Source organism: Antechinus flavipes, chromosome 4 (genome assembly GCF_016432865.1).
Source record: "Antechinus flavipes isolate AdamAnt ecotype Samford, QLD, Australia chromosome 4, AdamAnt_v2, whole genome shotgun sequence".
Classification (NCBI taxonomy): Eukaryota; Metazoa; Chordata; class Mammalia; order Dasyuromorphia; family Dasyuridae; genus Antechinus; species Antechinus flavipes.
Window position 1 is genome coordinate 77,135,211 of NC_067401.1, and position 20,928 is coordinate 77,156,138.

The following is a 20,928-nucleotide window of genomic DNA, read 5'->3' on the forward strand; positions in this document are numbered from 1 at the left end:
ATAAAGGTCATGATTTTGGTTGGCTTTATTTAGCTATTTCTCTTATTGGGAAATGACTATGATATGGAAAAAAAAAGCATCAATCAAATTTATTATTAAAACAGCTTATAAGAGTTTTTTTTAATGATATACAATCTTTTTCTCATTTTTACTTTCTTCTGTCTTTGCATTGATTTTATTCCTTGCTCTAAGAAGTCAACAGTCTGACTGTATATAGATATTTGATTGAGGAGTGACTCCCATATCAATAATATTTTTGTGAGGGTCAAATGAGATAATAATGGTAAAGTGCTTAGCAAAGTATCTGGCACATAATAAGTACTATATAAAGATTAGCAATTATCATTATTATTATTATCATCATCATGATTAATGTCATGACTGGCTTCTTATCTGTTAAAATGCAATCAAGATTTGTTATTTGTGAATGTTATTCATTATTGTGGGGGAGAAATACACACACACACACACACACACACACACACACACTTTTTTTTTTTTTAAACATTATATGCTACATATAGGATTAAGTTGGCCAGGAACAATTTTGGTTAATTTAACATCATTTTATATCCAAGCTTCTAACTTGGACATAACTCTATGCCCCAAACAATTTTAAGTAATGTTTATAAGAATCTTGAACAAAAAAAGAGAACACAAAATGTTAAAATAGAATTTTAATTCTTATTTCTGATTTGTTGACCAAGTCATTATCCCATTCCTTCCTAGTTCACTCTCCTCCACTTTCCTCTGATATATGTGACCCTCTACCTTGAGATCTAGATTTGAATCAGAACTATCTTTCCTGTATCTGAAGTTTCCTTTCTGTAATGAAAAGTCCACTTATTTTGGGTGGGTCCTAGCAACTGTCACTTCCTAGTTGAGGAAAACAGTAATCTTACCTAGACATTAGTTAAATTTGATTATTGTCCTTAATTAATTTTCCTAAGAAAGGCCTTGGCTTTTGTTCCACCCATTTTCCTAAAGGGAAAAGTCTAGAGAAGAGTATTGTTTCTAGTTTTAATAAAAAAAGTTTTTAATATGCTTCTATATGTTTGGTGCCTTCTGATTCTTTATTGAAGAATTAATTCAGATTTGAGTCTGAGCCTTCTGTGTAGTTCATGAATCTCTGGCCTTTTTCATTTCTCACATATTTTCTAACTTTTTTTTTAACCATTCTTACTTATAAACTACCTTTGAGTAATCAATAAGAATTCTTTTAATACCTGTTAATAGTATCAGGTACTGTGCCAGACCCTAGGCATACAGGGACAAAAAAACAAAACTATTCTTTCTCTCAAGGAACTTTTAGTCTGTAGTTACATTAAAATCACTAAATTTCAAAGTATACACCAACTTAATATAGAGGAAGAAGAGATGAGAAAACATTTCCCCTGAATTATTGTGGATGAGGGAGATTCATGGTATAAAACTACATAATATTTTAATGTATTTGTTTTACTGAAGTTTTTTCCTCTTCTTTTTAACATTCTTTATTAGAAGAGATGGTTTTCTGAAAGGAGAATGAGATAGGGATTCAAAAGAAAATATAGATGATATTAAAGCAAAAGATATCAATGAAATTTATTTGTTAAGGAAAATTTTATTTAGTTCCCCTTTTTTTTGCCTCTTAGTCCTCTGCAGCACAATGTAAACTATAATTATTTTCGTGGTGGTCTTGTTTTATCATAAATACTACCTTATGAGATTAGCTAGTGTTCTATGAAATGGTCTTTGGACTTATGATTAAAAAAAAAACAATTCTGTCCACTCCTTTATTTGCTTCTCCAAGGAGAGTTGGTGAACCATATTCCCATTTAGCAGCAACTTCCTTTTGTCTTTTGCTTTCATTTATAATAAGGAGGTTATATTATAATGATAAATTAATTCCTATAATGTGTCTGCTTTTTGGTTATTGGACAAGAATGTCACATTTAGACTTTATCTGGTCCCAAGCTGTGTGAGTCTTAGCATTCTTGGCCCCGTTTCCCATTTGGTTGTTTATTTATTCAACAAGTATTTTTAAGTGTCTGCTACATCCTAGCAAAGTGCTGGACATAGAAAGAAACAGTTCCTTCTTTTGAGGAACTAACATTCCAGTAAGACTCAGCCTACATTCATTTACCTGAGTATTGTTGTCACTGAGCAAAAGCTGTATGTGACCGAGGGTCATTTGGTATTTTTCTTTGTTTCTTGGATTATTGTGGTCAAACAATTTGAAACCAAGTGGTCAGCTTAAGGAAGATGATGGTCTCCATATCACTAAGGTGGTCTTTGGAAAGAAGACACTATCTGTTACTGAGACCATAATTTAAATCTTTTCACTTTGGCAAAACCTGTCAGAGCTTGTACTCTACTTTCATAGCCTCCAAGAAAAGAGGTTGACTTTCACAGTATAATTAGGGACTTATATACTTATGAGAGGATAGGCTGGGGGGTGAGGGTGGGGAAAGAAGGGGAGAGACAGACAGACAAGAGAGACTGAGAGACAGAGGAGAGGAGAGAAAGAAGGAGGGAGAGAGGGAGGGCGAAAAATAAGAAGAGAGAGAAGAGAGAGAGAGAGAGAGAGAGAGAGAAAGAGGGGGAGAGGGAGAGGGAAAGGGAGAGAGGGAGAGAGAGGGGGGGAGGGAGGGAGAGAATAAGAGAATGAATATTGGTTCAGCCTTGTCATTTTATCAATGTTAGGAACTCTAGTAGTAGAAACTCCTCTTGCTGGTACAATTCTTTTATAACTAAAAATTTTAAAGGGTTATTTGAGAGCATTGAGAAAATAAGCAATTTGCTCATGTCTCAATACTATGTCTCAGAGACAGGACTTAAATCTGGGTCTTTTTGAGTACATGAGCGGCCCTCTTCCCATTGTCCCATGGTACTCTCTTTCTATAGATTTGTGTAATTTTGTATAGCATAATATATAATACTTTGTTTATAGTTAATAATTAATGTGGCTTTTTTTTCTTTTTCTTTTTCAGGCCTTCCAGACCTCTCAAGTTACCAAAAAGGTAAAAACAAATACCTTTTTATCCCCCCAAAAAATGAAAGATAACTTCTTTTGCATGATTTTGTTCCTAAGGTTTTAGCAATAGTTCTGAATCTCTGACATTTCTATTCTGAGAAAATTAGCCACTTACATTAGCTATAATAATCTTAATAATGCTAAAATGCTACAATTGTTTTAATAACTAGTACTTATAAAGCACTCTAAGGTTTTCAAAGGTTTAACATGCTGATCTTATTTTATCCCCCTAGCCTTATGAGGTAATTGCTGTTATCATCTCCATTTCATAGATGAGGAAACTGAGTTAAACAGGGGTTAAGTGACTTACCCAGGATCACATAATTAGTAAGAGCTGAACTCCAATTTTCCTGATTTCAAATCCAACACTCTCTCTATGGCACTATCTAGTTGTCTTAATTTCTGTTATTATTTGTAATAAATAAGATTTCTGCTTTTAATTGCATCTAGAAGAATATTATTCTGCCAGTTTTTCTGACCTTGGGTCAAATTTATGGCAGTGGTATGGTAATTGTATATTTAGCTTTAATATTTTGAAACAAACAGAGAGTCTCAGTTCAGTTCAACAAACATTTTTAAGTCTCTATCCTGGGCAAAGCCTTATTCCTCTATATGCTCTCACCCCTTCTGCTCCACCCAAAATCTTCAAATAGAAGTTTTGGTCAATGGATGTAGAGATCTAGAAAGAAGGTTAGAGTTCATCTATTTTAATATCTGCCTTTTACAGAGAAGAAAAATAATCCTTAGAGAGGTGAAGGCACAAGTTGCATTGGTAAAAAGAAGAACCCAAGTCATCTGACTTCAAATTCCGTGCCTTTCATTGCACTAAATTGGGTTTTCTCTTTTCTTTGGCATGAAAATAAAACCTTGAAGTTTCTGATATAGGTTTAAACCATCCAGAACACCTCCACCCTGAGCAGGTTTGGTTATAAAACCATTATATGTGCCCACCTAGTGGCTGTTGAAATCCTTCTTAACTAAGGTACTCTAAATGCTGATAGTGATGAAGCCTGCTGAGGGAAATTTTCATCTCTCTGAAGCAATGTGACTGTATAAGTCACTATTTTCAACTTTTCACCCCCTTTTGTGGTAAAAATCATAAAAAAAAAAGAACTGGAGATTATACAAGTAAATAGTTACATTATTGAGAAAATGAATTTCTGTTTTTCTAGAAACAATACCAGTCTTTTAAATAAATAAGAGTTTTACCTTTGGAAAAGATTTATGGGGTTTTCATTTTTTGGTATTCCCAAATGGAGTATAATGTTCAGAGTATTTTGAGAAAAAAGTCCCAATCTGGTCTTATTACCTCTGGCATATAAATATACTTTCCCAGTTTATTGTAGTAGTAACTCAAGAAAGAATCTATAACCTTTTCATCTCGGAGAAATTTCTTAAGATATAGACTGAACCTTCTTTCTTTGGCGTCTAAGAACAGATGATAAAGCAGTTTCTGGTTGCCTCTTTAGGTTATGACAACACTCTATGTTTTGTGCATAGCATTATAGCAAGCATAGACTATTAAATGCAAGTGTCTAGAGGGGAAACATCAGAATATTCAATTTTATATATTCCGAGACTTACGTATTCCTTATTTGTAGGCAGTTTCACCTGGGACATCAGCTATCCTTATCAGTCCACATGGATTATCAAGTGCCCTTCTCTTTTTTTCTTAAGGTTTAGTAATAACCTGAGCATGAAACATACAGCTCAGCTTAGAAAAGAAGTGAAGAAATAGGAAAGAAATAAGACATCTTTATGGCTTATTCATTTTCAAAACAGTCGTATATCTGTTTATTTTCTCTTATCCTCATAGCTTGTTAAGGCACAGAAGATATTATTCCACCCATATGACACATGGTATAGTATTGACACATATATAGGAGATAATTTGTTTGGGATGAGGAGAGAGGGCAATATTTTGTTCTGCCAAATTAAAATCTTTTATTGTCAATTAGCCATTAAGAATGGTAGGATCTTACATCTTTCAATTAGTTTTTTACATCTTTCAATTAGTCATATGGTAGTTTAAAAAATAATCTCTTATTGAAAATCTCTTGGGAAAGGCTGTCTTTCCCTTTCTAAATTACCTTTATCAAGGAGGTCTTTTCTGTGTGTAGATTATTCGCTTTAAAATTTTCTGTAGTTAGGAAAGTAGGCATATGGATTAGTTGTTATTGATATTCCCTCAGTTGCCTCTTTTAGATAATGGTAGAATTCAAGATTTTCCCATAGGACAATGAAGCACAGTGTAGCAGCCTGCAAACTAATTACAAACCAGGAATTCTCAGAGAAACGGTTTAAATTTTGTCATCAAAAGAGGTTAAAACTAATATCACACGAACAAGGGAGGTACAATGCATACATTGGGTACTCTATCAACAGCCTTGTGATGTCAGCAGAATACAAAAAAGGTTCCTAACATGTTAGGTGTATCCTCCCCTTCCCCTGTGGTAAAAGAAGAGGAAGATGGATGGGAATCCATAGAGGGATTGCTGTCTGCATCACTGGAGAGAATACCCACACTGATGAGATCCTAAATGCCTTGGAGTTTTAGAGTATTAACAGATGGTTGAATTGAGACACAGAGAAATTAAATTATTTATCCAAGGTCACACAGGTAATTGTGGCTTTAAGTGGCACAGTGCATAGAGTGGAAGTCGTTCCTGGCAATGACCTGGAATAGTTAATTCACTTGCTCTGTTTAGGCTTCCTTATTTGTAAATTGGAGGTAATAATAGCATTCAGAGTTGTTGTGAGAATCAAATGAAATTATATACATGTGTGTATATAAAGTATTTTGTAAAGTGCCATATAAAAGCCATCTGGCTTTTAAAATTATCAACATTGTTACTATCATTAAGACTAGACCTAGGTCTACCAATTTTTATCCTACTGCTCTTAATGATATACCTTAAAATTGATTCTCTAGATATTCAGTGAGAAACACTGAGGTATAAGTAGGTAGTATGGCATGTCTGTGAATATTGACTTAGTCTGAAGAAGAGCTAGAAAAATAATTCAGATTATGGGGAAGACCTAGACCTTGTCAAAGTAACCATTTCTTAAGTAATAGAACTGAGTCACTTTAAGTGGATTCAGATTAAAGCACAGTCATTACTTGCCAACAACTTGGAAGGCTTTTGTGAGTTGAAAGGAAAAATGACATTTTTTTGCATGTTCAACTGTTTCAGACCAACAGTATACATCATAAACATATGAACATTAATTAGCCAACTGATTTATTAACTCCTATGTGCCAAAGAAGCTTGCTAACTTTAGATATAATATTGTAAAGTACAATTACATAATGAGCTAATATAATTAGCAGGAAAAAGGGTAGCCACTTTAGAATTTCAGAAACATAAGAGACAGCTAGAGAATGATGATATTTCCCAGTTGAAAATTCAGTGGGAACTAAGAATAATATCTTTCAAGAAAGCACAGAGTGCTGTTTTTATATAGGGATAGTCCATTTTAAATAAATCCTCAATAAATTCAGTATGCTTTAAATTATTGCCTAATTAAATTACTAATTATTAACTATTATTAATTGAGCCAGTTGTCTAAATTTAACTGTTTTCATTGATCCATTTCAAGAGCAAACAAGGGTAAACATAGGTTAATTTGAGTATACTAACATTAAGATTTTCCATTATGAATAAAATTTACTTTAATTATAAAAACTATCAAAAATGGAATAGAATTACATAATTTTATAACTGCAAGGGATCTTCTAGTTCAAACTCTATGTTTTATAAATGAAGACACTACAAAAAACATCAGAGGGACAGACTTATCCAATGTCACACAGTGAGTTAGTGGTGCTCCCAAGGCTGACACTTAGGTCTCACGCCTCATAAGCCAGTGTTCTTCCTAAAACACCCATTACTAACTAGAAAATAAACAATGATCAAATGGGGCATTTGTTTCCTGTTTGACTCACACTGAACATAAAAAGCAATCTTCTCTGCTTTGGCCAGAAATCCTAAACATCTTCCCCTCCCAAAGGGTCTTCCTGCCCCAGATTTTTGTATATACTTTTGTATATATTTCTCATTTTATCCAGGGCCATTTTCAGTTGCCTTGATCTATGTCTTGCCACTGGACCCAGATGGCTCTAGAAGGGAAAGTGAAGCAGGTGACCTTGCACAGCCCTCTCTCACTTCAATCCAATTCATTTGCATGTCGTGGCTTCATGATTCTCTGAGAATGAGAACGAAGGACAAACCACAACTAACTAGAAAATCAGACAAAGATGTGTCTTATCTAAGGTGCCAGTTCAGTTGCTGTGATGATATACTACATTTATTTCTTAACTTTAATATTTTCAGTTTCTTTTTTTTTAAATGGAGTTTTTAGGTATAAGGTGATTAAATTTGCACATAGTAGGAGCTCTATGAAGATCTGTTCAGTGAATAAACAAGTTTTTATATAATTAAGTTTCTGGTGCTGTGAGGTTTAAATTTACTCATAGTAGGAATTCTATGAAAGTTTGTTTGTGAATGAACAAGCCATTATATAATTAGCTGATAGTGTCCTGGGGCAGTGAACAGTATACATAACAACCAGGCACCAAGGATATCTGTCACCAGAACATTAGTTAGAATGGACAGATGAATAGACATAGTCCTTAATTCAGAATTGTTAAAGGGAAGGGAGGGAGTGAGGGAAGAAGAAGAACAGAAGAAAGAAGAAGAAGAAGAAGTAGAAGATGGAAGAAGACAGAAGGAGGAAGAGGAGGAAAAGAAGAAGAGAGGAAGGGGATGGAAAGAAGGAAGTAAAGAAAAAGAAAGGCAGAAAGAAAGAAAAAGGAGGGAATTAAAGAGAAAGGAAGTATATAATGATAAAAAGTACTAGTCCTCTTGAGAAATCCAGTGATCCTATGGTCGACTTTTCAAAGAACAAAAGAATATTGTTTAAGTTCCTCATTATAATACTGGATATCTGGGGGAAAGAACAGTTTTCTCAAGAGAAATCATAAAAGATCATTTATAGGTCTTTTAAATTTTCCTACTTTATTAGATTTTTGCTTTGATGTTATACTCTTACCCAGACTTCAAAAAGTACATGAAATATTGTAGAGTTACTTTATCTTCAGGATATTGTATAAGCAGCAAGAGGAATAGAAATATAAAAAGCAATCTTAATATTTGGAGGAAGCAGCAAATTCCCTGATTGTGGCCTAAGAAATGAATGAAATTGACTATTAGGGCTGGTGTTCACACCATGATAACATATTTGCTAAGAGAACTGATCCCATTCCTGCATTGTAACAGTTTCTCTAAGCAAGGTTAGCCCTTGGAACATCTGCTGGATAAGGAAGTTAGATTGTCATTTAGTAAGGTTAAAAGAGTTCAGAAGAAATGTGCTGAAATCAGTAATGGTATAAAGTTTCCATCTGCAATCAACACACGTCTATGGCACAGACCTGGGCTGTCAAATCAAAACCAAATGTTTTCAAAGGGAAGAAAGCAATTATCCAATGAGGTTCTCTTAAATTGTTTTGTTGAGGGGTATGTGTGCCTTGCAGAAAACAAAGCAAAATGGCTATTTTGGCTGATTGAGATATCTTAGGGCAACTGAGTACTTTGTGACCCTCAAAGGTAGGTGGCTCCTGCTTTGCTAAAAAAGAGAAAAAAAAATGATCCAAACTAAAAACTGATCCAGAGATAAAGTACAATCTATAATTGTGTAAATCTGAGGCTGTTTTCGGTTCAAGGACTGAGATTTTCAAAATGTCAGATAAATTGCATCCCATTGCTGTGTGTGTGTGTGTGTGTGTGTGTGTGTGTGTGTGTGTGTGTGTTCCAGAACTTGCTTTCTAGTGAATTATATTGGATGTTGTCAACCACAAGCTTTATTTCTTTCATTTTCTGTTCAAAAAACAAACAAACAAAAAAAAACTCAACAAAATAAATACATTTTAAAAAATACTCGGCATCAGTGAAGAGAGTCTCAGAAGGGGAAAGCCAACTCTCCCTATTTAGACCAACAACCCTTTTGCTTCAAAACAGTAACTTTGATCTTCGTTTGCATTTGGTGGAGGAGGAAGTCAAATATGGAGAATTTCTGTGTGTGTTGGGTGTGTTGTAGAAATTTGAAAGCTGCTGACCATTTGGTATTTACATTAGAACAACCACAATCAGCAACTTTTGATTTATGTGCTTTCTTAAAAGCATTTGAAGAATTGTTTTCTATATTTCTTTTACCAGATTAGACAGGGCAGCTTTTCTGAACGTGTGTGTGTATGGGGGGAGGAGTTTGTGAGCTTGTGTTCTGGTGAATTATATAAAAAATAATAAATTGCAAACTATTTCCTTCATATTCTATTTAAAACAAAAACAAAAACAAAATTCTTGGCATTAGGGAATTGAGGGAGAAGATTTTATGTAGCTCTCCCTCTCTTCCTCCCTCCCTCCCTCCCTCTCTCCCTTCTACTTTCTCTCTCCCTCTCCCTCTTCTCCCCTCTTTCTTTCCTTCCTCCCTCCCTCCTTCCCTCTCTCTCTCTCTCTCTCTCTCTCTGTTTCTCTCTCTCTCTCTCTCTCTCTCTCTGTTTCTCTCTCTCTCTCTCTCTCTCTCTCTCTCTCTCTCTCTCTCTCTCTCTCTCTCTCTCTCTCTCTCTCTCTCTCTCTCTCTCTCTCTCTCTCTCTCACACCCACACACCCACACCCACACACAATCAGGGTTAAGTGACTTACACACAGTCACACAGCTGTTCACAGATTTGAACTCATATCCTCTAGACTCCAGGTGGCTACTGTGCCACCTACCTGCTCCACTTACATTTCATTTTTATGAGGAAAGAGGGTTATATTTCCTAATTTCTGTCTAGGAAGATTGCCATAAAACAATTGCTCTGAAAAATATCTTTAATCTAAGTTTTGATTGTGGAGAGCTTTATATTTTAAAATAGAAATACAGTATATTTTAATATCCTCATCTGAGAATGAAGCTTTGAGTGAGTACCCTTATAAATTTAAAAGATATGAATATTAAAAAAAATTATCTCTTCCTAGGCACATAGAATAGCTTTTTCAGAACTGTATTCATAGCTGCCAGCATGGTTTTGAAGAAGTAACTCATAATTATGATCACTAAATTTGTGAGCCAGCAGCCTGTTTTCAGATGAGCCAAAAGTAGTCTTAAATTATAAAACAGCTAAATAGTCTTAAATTATGAATTACATTTTATGAGTATGGAAGAGTAATGTTCTAAGACCTAAATTTTCCTAATCAAGATTCAAGAAAGCTGCATCTGGCAGAAATGAGAAGGGTTCTTAAAATCCTCCCTGTTAATTTAATTTTTTTGTTCCCTTTATTAAACTAGATCTTCTCTGAGTTTTTCAGTCCTGTTAAAAGTGAGGAGAAATCCTGGGCTTATTGGTTTATATTTGGAAAGGACTTTAGAAGCTTTCTAGTACAGCATCCTCTTTTTATAGAGGAAGAAACTGGGAAATTTGCCTAATATTACACAGGGTCAGAATTTGAACCCAATTGAACCCAAATCCAGTGCTTTTTCTACTAAACCATGCTGCCCCCATGTTAATTTCCAACCATTAATATTTTCTCTTAAGGCACACAGGTGGCACTTGGAATCAAGAAGACCTGAATTCAAATGCCACACTTAGTAGCTTTGTGACCCTGGAGAGTCATTTAACCTCCTGTAAAATGAGCATAATTGAGTTGTGAGAGGATTTAATGAGTTAACATCTGTAAAGGCACTTGGCGCATTTGATGCTGCCCTGTTAATTTTAATTATTGAATATCTTCTGTGACGGGAGCTCTCCTCTAAAGATGTGTACCCTATATGTCAATACAAACAATTCTACTTGAGAATATCTTCATGCAGATAGCCTAGAATGCAGATCTAAGTACAATAGGTAAGGGTTCCAGTTATGGAAAGTCTTAGTAAAAAGCATAGACAGAGAAAAGCATTGAGAGGGAATGAGTCTATTTTTGTATCACAGAGAGTTGGACCTGAGTGAAAAAAAGAGACAATTTATTTGCATAAAAATGTAACTGTTCATTAGTTTAATTAATTGTTGATTAATTGTTCATTGGCACTTGTTAATTGTTCACACTGTCTGACCACCTGTATTTCTGGATCCCAAATGTATGTCTAAGAGCACATTACTTTCCTATGAAGTAAAATTCTGTGATATCTTGCTTCTAAAATTCCCTTTCTTTGGCTTTCTTGTAGTTATGCAGCCTTGATAGCTGACTGGCCTGTGGTGGTCCTGGGCATGTGTACTGTGCTCATTGTGGTTTGTGCCTTGGTTGGAATATTGGTGCCTGATCTTCCTGACTTCTCTGACCCCTTGCTGGTAAGGAAAAATGTCAGTGCAGAATGGTTGCATGTAATTCCTTTTCTTTGTCTATCATGCTGAGCAAGAAAATGTGACATAAATTTAGTATTTTTTCAACTAATCTCATCTCTGAAAAAGGTTGAGCAATGTCTTTCCTTTATTTCTAAATCTTAAGAGACCAAGGAACTTTCATCATCATCAGAATGCGACAGTTCTTGCTTCTGGGTGTCATTTCTAGGCAAAAAACCACATGTATGTTGTATGTGTAATATAATTTTTTTGGCATATTTAAAGAATCTCACAGAGAATCAGATGCTGTCATAAAGATTTTATAAGCCCATTGAGGCATGGTAATTTTTTTTCTTCTGAGAAAGCAGTATCAATTTTAGTAAGTATAATAGATAACATTTTTGAAGTTAAAAATGTCCATATTTGGAAAAAGAGGAGGGCATATTGTAATATTTAATTATAAAAATTAATTATATTTCATTATCATTTAGTTTATGCCAAGAATTAGTTGTGAAGATTTAGAAAAATAAGCTCCCAATAATAAGTATGTTCCACCTGAGGCATGCAAAAAATGCCCAGTAATCCTCAAATACTTGTCGATCTTTTTTTCTATCAGGTCGTTTTATTCTTTAAGTCATTTCACCTTTCCCAGTTGGTGTGAAGGACAACTATGTCTTCTATTGAAAACTCTGTATCACTCTGACATGAAATTTCCCAAGATGCTTTTAAAGATATACTTACCTGAAATGAAATACACTAATGAAGATTTATAATGTTTTGCCTTAAGGGTTTCGAACCAAGAGGAACTGCCATAGGCCAAAGGCTGGTCACATGGAATAACATGGTGAAAAATACAGGATACAAAGCAACACTGGCAAATTATCCTTTTAAATATGCAGAGGAGCAAGTCAAAAGGTAATCATTTCATGTTCTGGTGACTTTCAGAGTGTACTTTACTAAAGGTAGCATGCCTCAAGGCCTTCCAAGTGGTGTGTTTTATAAGAAAGATTTCAGGAAGATCATTGGCTTTCCTGCTTTCTAATCTTGGGCAGCTCATTTAACTTTTGGAGCCTTAGTTATCTGATATATAAAGGGAAAACCATAATACTCATACTTGCCTACCTCATAAAATTATTATGAAAATAAATTGCCATAGAAATGTAACTAATAATTATAAACCATGGTTAATTTTGAAATTTGGAAGTTTACTTTGTTTTGCTATAGCTTTATAAACCTGATGTTGTCATTTAATAGTTTCTCTTAGAACTTACTTTTTTTATTTTAAGAGATGAATCAATAAGATACAGGTTGTTTTTTAAGTAATCCTTCTAGTGCTCAGTATCATTAGCCAAAAGAGGGTTTTGGAGACTAATAATACTCTTCAATACCCCTCTGTAGATGTATCAAAACAAATTTCAAATAGATGTGGTTTATTTAAAGATAAAAGTGTTTGCTTCTATTTCAGCCATCGTGATGACAGATGGTCAGACAATCATTACGAAAGAGAAAAGAGACAAGCTGAATGGAATTTCCACAAAGACAGCTTTTTCTGTGATATTCCAAGTGAGTCTCCTAGTGTATGAACAGCAAGCCCCTGGGCAATTTGCTAGCTTTTAATTATGCCTATGCTCATCAATCTTAGATCATATGAGTCAGGGGTTAAACTGTCAAGGACTGCCTTCCTATTCCTGTCATGCTTGGGGTGATTTTTAACTTAATTAACACTTCATATTTCAGTATTTGAATAAGTCAGAGTCTAGTTGATTAAAAACCTACTCAGTCATAGTGGCACATGATAAGCTCTTAATAAGTACTTGTTAATTGATTAATTGATCTCTCTAGGTAGACATAAATCTAATGCAATTTTTTACCTTATTGCCAGATACTTTTTAGCATTTATAAAAATATATTTATCAATGTCTATTTAAAAGACTTTTTTTCACAGATTCGTTAATTTAATGTATTGTTTTGAATTCCAGAATAATCCACTGAATTTCTAGGAATACAGATTTTCCCCCAAAGTTTTGTAGAATATACATAATAATATATTAAGGATATATTGATTATATTTTATATGGTGAACATATTATACTTATTTTTAAAATTCAATATAAGATTTTTTACTTCCATTGCATCTTCCCAATAGGTATAAAGTCCAACTGTATCCTCCCTTTTTATCACTCTGATATCAAGTTTTGCCAGCATCCGTTGAGCAGAAAAAAAAAAAGGAGGGAGGAGGAAAGAAAAAGAGACAGAGGGATATGCACACATGTGTGTGTTACATACTTGACAAAGTACCTGTATATATTCTTTAAGTATTCATGATTTCATCCTTATGGGTACTGCTCTACTTTATATTGTAACTCTTTGGAAGTATCTTAGAAGATTGTCTTTTTATAAGTTGCTGTGACTGAAAAAGTTCAGTAACTGAGAGACAGCCCTTTGGTAATGAATCTCTCTGAACTTCATCATGATGTTTCTTAAAGCATTGGACTTACTTAAAGTCTTTTCATATTGATAGGGTCTACCAGAGTTTATAGTCTTTCATGACTCAGAATCAGTTCCAAACTATGATGAAACATCAGAGTAGAATCTTTTTATATACCACTGCAGTGAATGTGTATATATTTAATTGATTAATCAGAATGATTTTAAATGGAGTGTTTTGATTCATTGAATTTTTTTTATAAATTGATATTTGACAATAAAACTTTTTATTCCTATATTTTAAAAAATATTTCTAAAATGTATTTTATCCTACTTTAGTAATATCAAGATAGTAGCTATCATAGAATACGATGTCTTTATCATGTTAAAGTTTATTTTAAACTTTAGTTTTCATTGTATTTTTGTACATTGCACATGTAATATTGTATTACAAATATGTATGTGTTTGAAGAGGTTAAGAAATTGCTTTGCCTATTAAAGTATAAAGAGGACAGCAACTAATAAATTAGTCTCCTCCTTGTGAGAATATCATTTTGGTCATAAACTATATATCTATATATAAATTATATATGTATTATTTTCAATCTGAGAAAAATTTAAATTGGAAAACTAGAAGATATATACAATGATTATATATTACTTTCCATATGTTCCACTAAAAGCATTTAAGTGATACAAGATATAAATATAGTATATTTAACTGAGTAATGTACTTATAATAGAAGATTTTATATATATCTAAGTATATATAATTTACATAGATATAAATATAGCATAAAACCAAATATTATCTACCCATCCTTAAGTCTATGTGTATATATAGACACATGTATATAATGTGTGTGTGTGTGTGAATATGTATGCATATATGTAATGATTGGTATTATCTCCAAGATATACCTGGAAGTTTATGTTCCTGATATTATCTTGAGTTTTGTGTGTGTGTGTGTAGCCATTTTTTTCTTTCTCATAAAAGCAGAGCAAAAAAAATCACATTATTTAAAAGTTCCAGTATTTGTTTTTGTGCTAAAAGACAAATAATTTCCTCTTAGGGAAGAGACCAGCTCATTACTTGTTGTCTTCTTTAAACTTTTCTATAGACAAAGCAATTTTTTAAACTCAATTAACAAATTCTACTCAGGTTATAATTATTACTGTTCATAAATAAATTAAAATATGCCTGAATTTATATAGGTTTTATTCTCCTACTAGAAAGTTAAACTCAATATCTCACATGTTAATAATACTTCTGATTCAAATATGACTGCTAGCTTTTAGATCCCCATTCCAACCCCTTTTTTGTAACAACAACATTTATTAAGTAACTGCTACACTACGGTCCCTGTGATGGGGTCTAGAAATACAAAGATCATGGTGATACAGTTATGGAACTGAGTAATTTATGAGTTTGCTAATTGTTCTTTGTTTTCCTGCTTATGTGCGTTATCTCTGATAAAAAGTTAATACCACTTATTTTATTTAACTCTTATAAAAACCTATGATATATTAATGATTGATGTGTGAACAAAATTTTACACGTCATCTTCTTAAAAATAAGCTTTTTTATGTACTTAAATTGACCATTTTCCAAATGATTTAAATCACTTATCATCTTCCATTTAGAATCATGGGTGGAAATGCCCTTGTAATTTTTTCTTGATATTCCCAAGTGTAACAACCTTTGATTTAATATCCATTACGATGTGATGCCATGAAATTGAAAAGAGAGCTTTCAATTAATTTCCATCTAAAAGTTCTTACAATTTTATTACTTAATTGCAAAGAAATTAGAAATGTACTCTTCCATTTATCTCCTCCCTACCCCCAAATTAATTGTAGAGTTCTTTGAATATGCATTGAAAAAGTGATTGGAATGAAATTGGATTTTATTTTTCCTGTCTATAATTTTTTGATGTAGTTGCAGTTTTCATGCAATTTTAAAATTTTGCTTTCCTTAAATATCTTTGCTAGGATATATGAAAGGTGTAGTAATTATATACAACTAAACTCTAGTTTTCCAGCTTAAATTGTTTCACATACCTATATTTTATCAAAAGAATGAATAATTCATGATCTTTTTTTCTTTTCCTATCACCAGGTGACCGATATTCCAGAGTAGTATTTACTTCCACTGAAGGAGAGACTTTATGGAACTTGCCCGCAATTAAATCAATGTGTAGTGTGGATAATATGAGGGTAGGTTAAATAAAATCTTGTTAACACAGATTATATTATATTTTTGAAACTCCTTATATTACTGACCCTGATGTCTAATAAGAAGATGAAAGTACTTAAATGACTTTATCTACTGTGGTATAAACTGCCAACACTGGCTCACTAACAGCTTTGTATTTTTCAGATCCAGATTTCAGATGTCTATATTCATTCCCTTTAAAAACATATTATCTCTTCTTTTAACCAACAACAGCAATAACAACCAAAAACCCCACAAAAACCCAACCTTTCTTTTTTTCCTCCCCCCAATTCCCATTTTTGATGGATCAATTTTATTTCCTTCTAGGATAATACTCTAGGGTTAAGAATTTTTTTTCCTTTTGTTGCTTTTTCTTTCATTTTTCTCTAGAGAAAAGAATTGGTTTTCTCCATTGTTCGCAGCATATTTCCTCTAAGGCAGTTTGTTAGCGTCTTAATTATGCTGTTAAATACCTGACTCTCTTACAATCAATGGGTCATTTAGATCTATGACCTCAAAGGGAAATTTAGGGGGACATCAAAGGATATAAATATAAGGAATATAAAGGATATAAAATATCAATATAGGAAGCCTGAGTAACCCAATCCAGATTGCTTTGAGTTCAAAGTTTATTGTTCCTTTAGAAAATGGAAGGGTGCTAGAAGATAGATGCTTCTGTTCTGATATATTCTGTAGAGGCAAAATGAGAACTACAACTGAAAACATCAAACCAGCTTCAGGGACTGAAATAGTTGCCTATTTTATGTTTTCAAAAGTAATTCTTTCCTAATGAAAATTGCTGCCCAATGTCAACTAATGGACATGACAAAACATACAGTATTCATATAGGAAATAAATTCATTATCTTGTGATTATAACTAAATTTTTGAGTTATTACATGGTTGAAAAAAAATATATCATGCTCCTAAATATCAGTGAAGGTGTTGCCCTATAATGTGACTTATTTGATAGAATTTAAATGATGGGAGGAACCTTAAGCAATGACCTTTTTAGTTTACAGAAATGAATGAGATATAATTAAGTGATCTGCCTAAAGTCATGAAGCCAGTTAATACCAGAACTTTTGACCTCTAATAGGCTTAGTGGATACAATGCCAACCTGAAGATTCATCTTCCATAATTCAAATCTGTCTTCAGATACTTACTAGTTGTGTGATCTTGGTCAAGTCAGTAACCCCTGTTTGTTTCATCTGTGAAGAAAATGGCACACCACTCAAGTATCTTTGCCAAGAAAACCCATTAGTAGTTGAACACAACTAAATGACTAAACAACAACTATCAGACCTATATCTGAGCCATTGTGACTTCTATTAAGATTATTCATGATTTCTTGTGAAGAGCATCTGTTACCTACTCAGCTCTAAGCAGAATAATTCCATAGACTGTCTTCATAAACATAGCCAGTAATTAATATTTGGATGCTCTCTTTGCTCCTTTTCCAGAGCTGTTCATTCATTTTTACTGAGAATATTAGAATGTTACACTTGGTATCCTATGTCAAATCACTGAAAAAGATTTTACAAGCTCAGTGTAAAACCCAGCTTTGTTCTTCTACCATCTCACTTCATAGGAATCTGGTTCACTTGGATCCTAGGTTTCTAAGTTCTTTGTTCTGACTATATTTCTCAGTTAGATTCTCATAAATGATTCCATTGAAAAAGCAAAACATGGAATTCAGCAAATTAAATGTGGTAAGTGGTTTTCTTCTCTAGAGTTATATAGCACATTAGCATCTCAAATAGGAAAAAACTGGAGTTTATTCTTTGTTGGTAAGTGTTCGGCTGTGAATAGGTTCACTTACTTGGCCATTGAGAGAGTGTCTGTAAATAAACATTACATCATCTCTCCACTCCCCTTCACTTACTGAACAAATTGTCTAACCTAATGCCTTTACTTCTTTGCAACTATTCATTCTTCATCTTCTTGCAGTTGCACTTCTACCTATACCAGAGTACTGAAATTCTTCTCTAAAAGGTCACCATGACCCCTCAATGACCAAAAGTAATAGTTATTTTTTTTTCAATTATTATCTTTCCTGAGTTCCCTGAAAGTCTCTGAAACTGTACTATAAACTTTCCTTTCTTGATTTCAGAGACATTACATTCTCTTTTTTCTTTTCCTACCTTTCTAACAACTATTCCCTTTCTCTTTCATTGGTTCTCTATCTTCTTAATCCCTTTGACTACCTATAAAAGTAGTCAAAGTAGGTAGAGTAAGTAGACCTTCCTTATTTTCTTTCCTTCTTTTACTCAATTTCTTGGCAGAGTCTAGGGAAAATTCTTAGTTAACATGGTCTGGTGGAAACAATGAAAAAAATCTGGCTTCATAGCCTGATTTTGAGTCACACCTCAGACAGTTTACTTAACAGGCTTTATCATGATAAACGCACTTTGTCAACCTCTTTAAACTGTTTAAATGTGAGCCTTTATTGTCTCATTCATTCTCACAGCTTCAGTGACCAACTCTTTGCCCATGATGACCAAAAACACAAGTTCTGATTCGTTCCTAAAACCCACACCAGCATTTTGATATGCCTTTAATACATCTCCACCTGCTCAGCCTGTCAGTATCTCAAACTTAACATTTTCAAACCCAAACTCATCTTCCTCTCCAAAGATTTCACCATTTCTATTTATAGCACCACAATTTATCATGTCTCTTAAGATTGTAACCATGGGGTTAACTTTAACTCTTCCCTCTCCTCACTTCCCATATCTAGTCAATTATCAAGCCAGATTAACTTCTACTTTTGAAAATATCTCTCACATTTATTCTTCTCTTGTCCCATTATCATCTCTCGAAGATAAGTCTTGATTGTGACAGAACATCTGTCTGGACTACTGAAATCATCTCCTTCTCACCTCCATTTCTTTCTTCCAATATGTCCTCTATTATCAGTTCTAGAATAAGTTTATAATTGCAATATTCTGTGTCACCCCTCTGCTCAAAATTCTACAGTGGATTTCCTTTACCCACTGACTAAAATTTAGATCTCTCTTCTTGGTATTTAAGGTCTTCTCCATTCTAGTACCATCTTAATTTTATAGGTTCACTTTGAATGACTTTTCCACTCACTAAAAATTTAGTCCAACTGGATTATTATGTATTCCTCTGCCTTTATGCCTTTCAATTCTCTATGCCTGAAATGCTCTTCTTTTCGTACAATCCCATTGAAGTCCTATCTATCCTTTGAAGTTCATCTCTATTACTACCTTCTCCAAAAGCCTTTTTTGATCCCTGAACTAGTAATGATCCCACCTCAAACTTCAGGTAGAACTTTGTTTCATAACTTATCAAGTAATGATGCATATAAGCTTTCTGTATTGGTGCCTTAGGCTCCTATTTTACAGTAAAGTCTCTGAGGACAAGGACTATGGCTTATGAGCCCCAAATACAACATAACACAATGAATAAATAAATGTTTGTTATTGTGTTTGTATTAAAATGATATTTTATTAGATAAACAAGTTTAAATACTAACTTTACCAATTTCCAAATGTCTATTTTCTATCTTGTACTATTGTTCACACTCTGATCTCAGACTCTTTGATAGATGCCAGAAGAATAGGCCCTTTTCATAAAGGACATGTGTGACAAAAAAACTGTCTGAAAAATAGAATATGGTTAAAAACTCAGATTTCAGATGATGATAACAATATCTTATGTTCCCCTAATGCCAAGCCCCAAGGAGCTCAGCCCTTTATAGGATTTTTGCTTGTTTATTTTAAGTGTGGTATGAGAAGACATTTGAATCTCTGACAAGGCTTTTTCTTTCTCCCTCTTCAAATCCTAGTTATTGTATTTATGCACTTGATTATTATCGAGTATCAAGTTGGATGTGATGTATGTAAAATTATAGAGAGTGGAATAGTTTAATTGCTAGTTGTTTAACGCTGGGGAATGTCTGGTAATCAATGTAATATCTTGATGGGAACAGATGTTTTATTTGTTGCCTGTCTGCATTTGTGGCACATTTAGTCTAACTCCAGCAGATTCCATTTAAATTACATACTAGTTGTATTTGTAATGTAGACAGACATTGATTTTCACAATGACTAGCTTCTCTGTTTCACATTCCGTTTTAGTGAGAATACCCATTTTTTAGACACTTTGAAAATGAGTTTCATTTGATGGCTTCTACCTCTTCTTTGACTCACTAAAGAAGGCACTGGCTGGTTTTTGTTTTGTTTTTGCCCAATCTTTATTTTATTGGAGGGCATCAGTCCACTCTACTTACTTTGTGGGCATTTTAGAAACTGCACTTCTAGGTAGTGAAATGATCAAGAGAGGGCTAAAACCTTCCTTTCCAGACCTAGTTATTATCTTGTTTACAAACTAACAAGTCCTCAGAAGGAGGAAGGAGAGGTATCTAGCTTGAAGAACCCTAAACATATGATTTCCTAACTATGACTAGAGTAAAATTAGAGATAGTCCTGATTTTATTTTCTCTCTCTAAATTTTCTTTTAAACTGTTCAGAGAAATACAGGACCAGAGCAATTATATAGTCTCAGTTCCTTCTAGGATGCCAATCAGAGTATCATGTTGAGCAAAAATGACCTGAGATGCTTTGGGGGATTCTTGAAAGAATATGAATTAGGCCTAGAAATCACTTACAGCCCTAAAGCTTTTATGTCTTTAGAATAAGTATGCTGAGAGGGAAATTATCAGGTTCTAGCCCAAGTATCAAACTTGCATGTATTTTCTTTTATAGACAGTTTTTAGAAGTATCATTTTTGTTAGCCTTAATGCAAACTCCCTGGTGAAGAAGTTGTGTCTTTGGTTAGTATTTTGTTCCTAAATAAAACCCATGATCAGTAGCTTAACTTTCTTCCCTTTATTCTTAATCACTTGTTTTAAATATTTCCTAAACCTCTCCTATATTCTAGAAGGCAGCCACATCTAAAAGTCAAGATACCATATGAAGTTCTGTT

At 33.5% G+C, this 20,928-nt stretch overlaps 1 protein-coding gene across 2 annotated transcripts in view; it reads left to right on the top strand.

Moving 5' to 3' along the window:
• DISP1 (dispatched RND transporter family member 1) overlaps positions 1-20,928 on the top strand; it is a 244,296-nt gene that overhangs the window by 216,264 nt on the left and 7,104 nt on the right. For both annotated transcript variants that reach the window (XM_051993364.1, XM_051993365.1), the window contains 5 exons: positions 2,973-3,002; positions 11,219-11,342; positions 12,121-12,248; positions 12,799-12,896; positions 15,880-15,977. In XM_051993364.1, the coding sequence (XP_051849324.1) occupies positions 2,973-3,002; positions 11,219-11,342; positions 12,121-12,248; positions 12,799-12,896; positions 15,880-15,977 (478 nt within the window). The remainder of the gene's footprint in view (positions 1-2,972; positions 3,003-11,218; positions 11,343-12,120; positions 12,249-12,798; positions 12,897-15,879; positions 15,978-20,928) is intronic.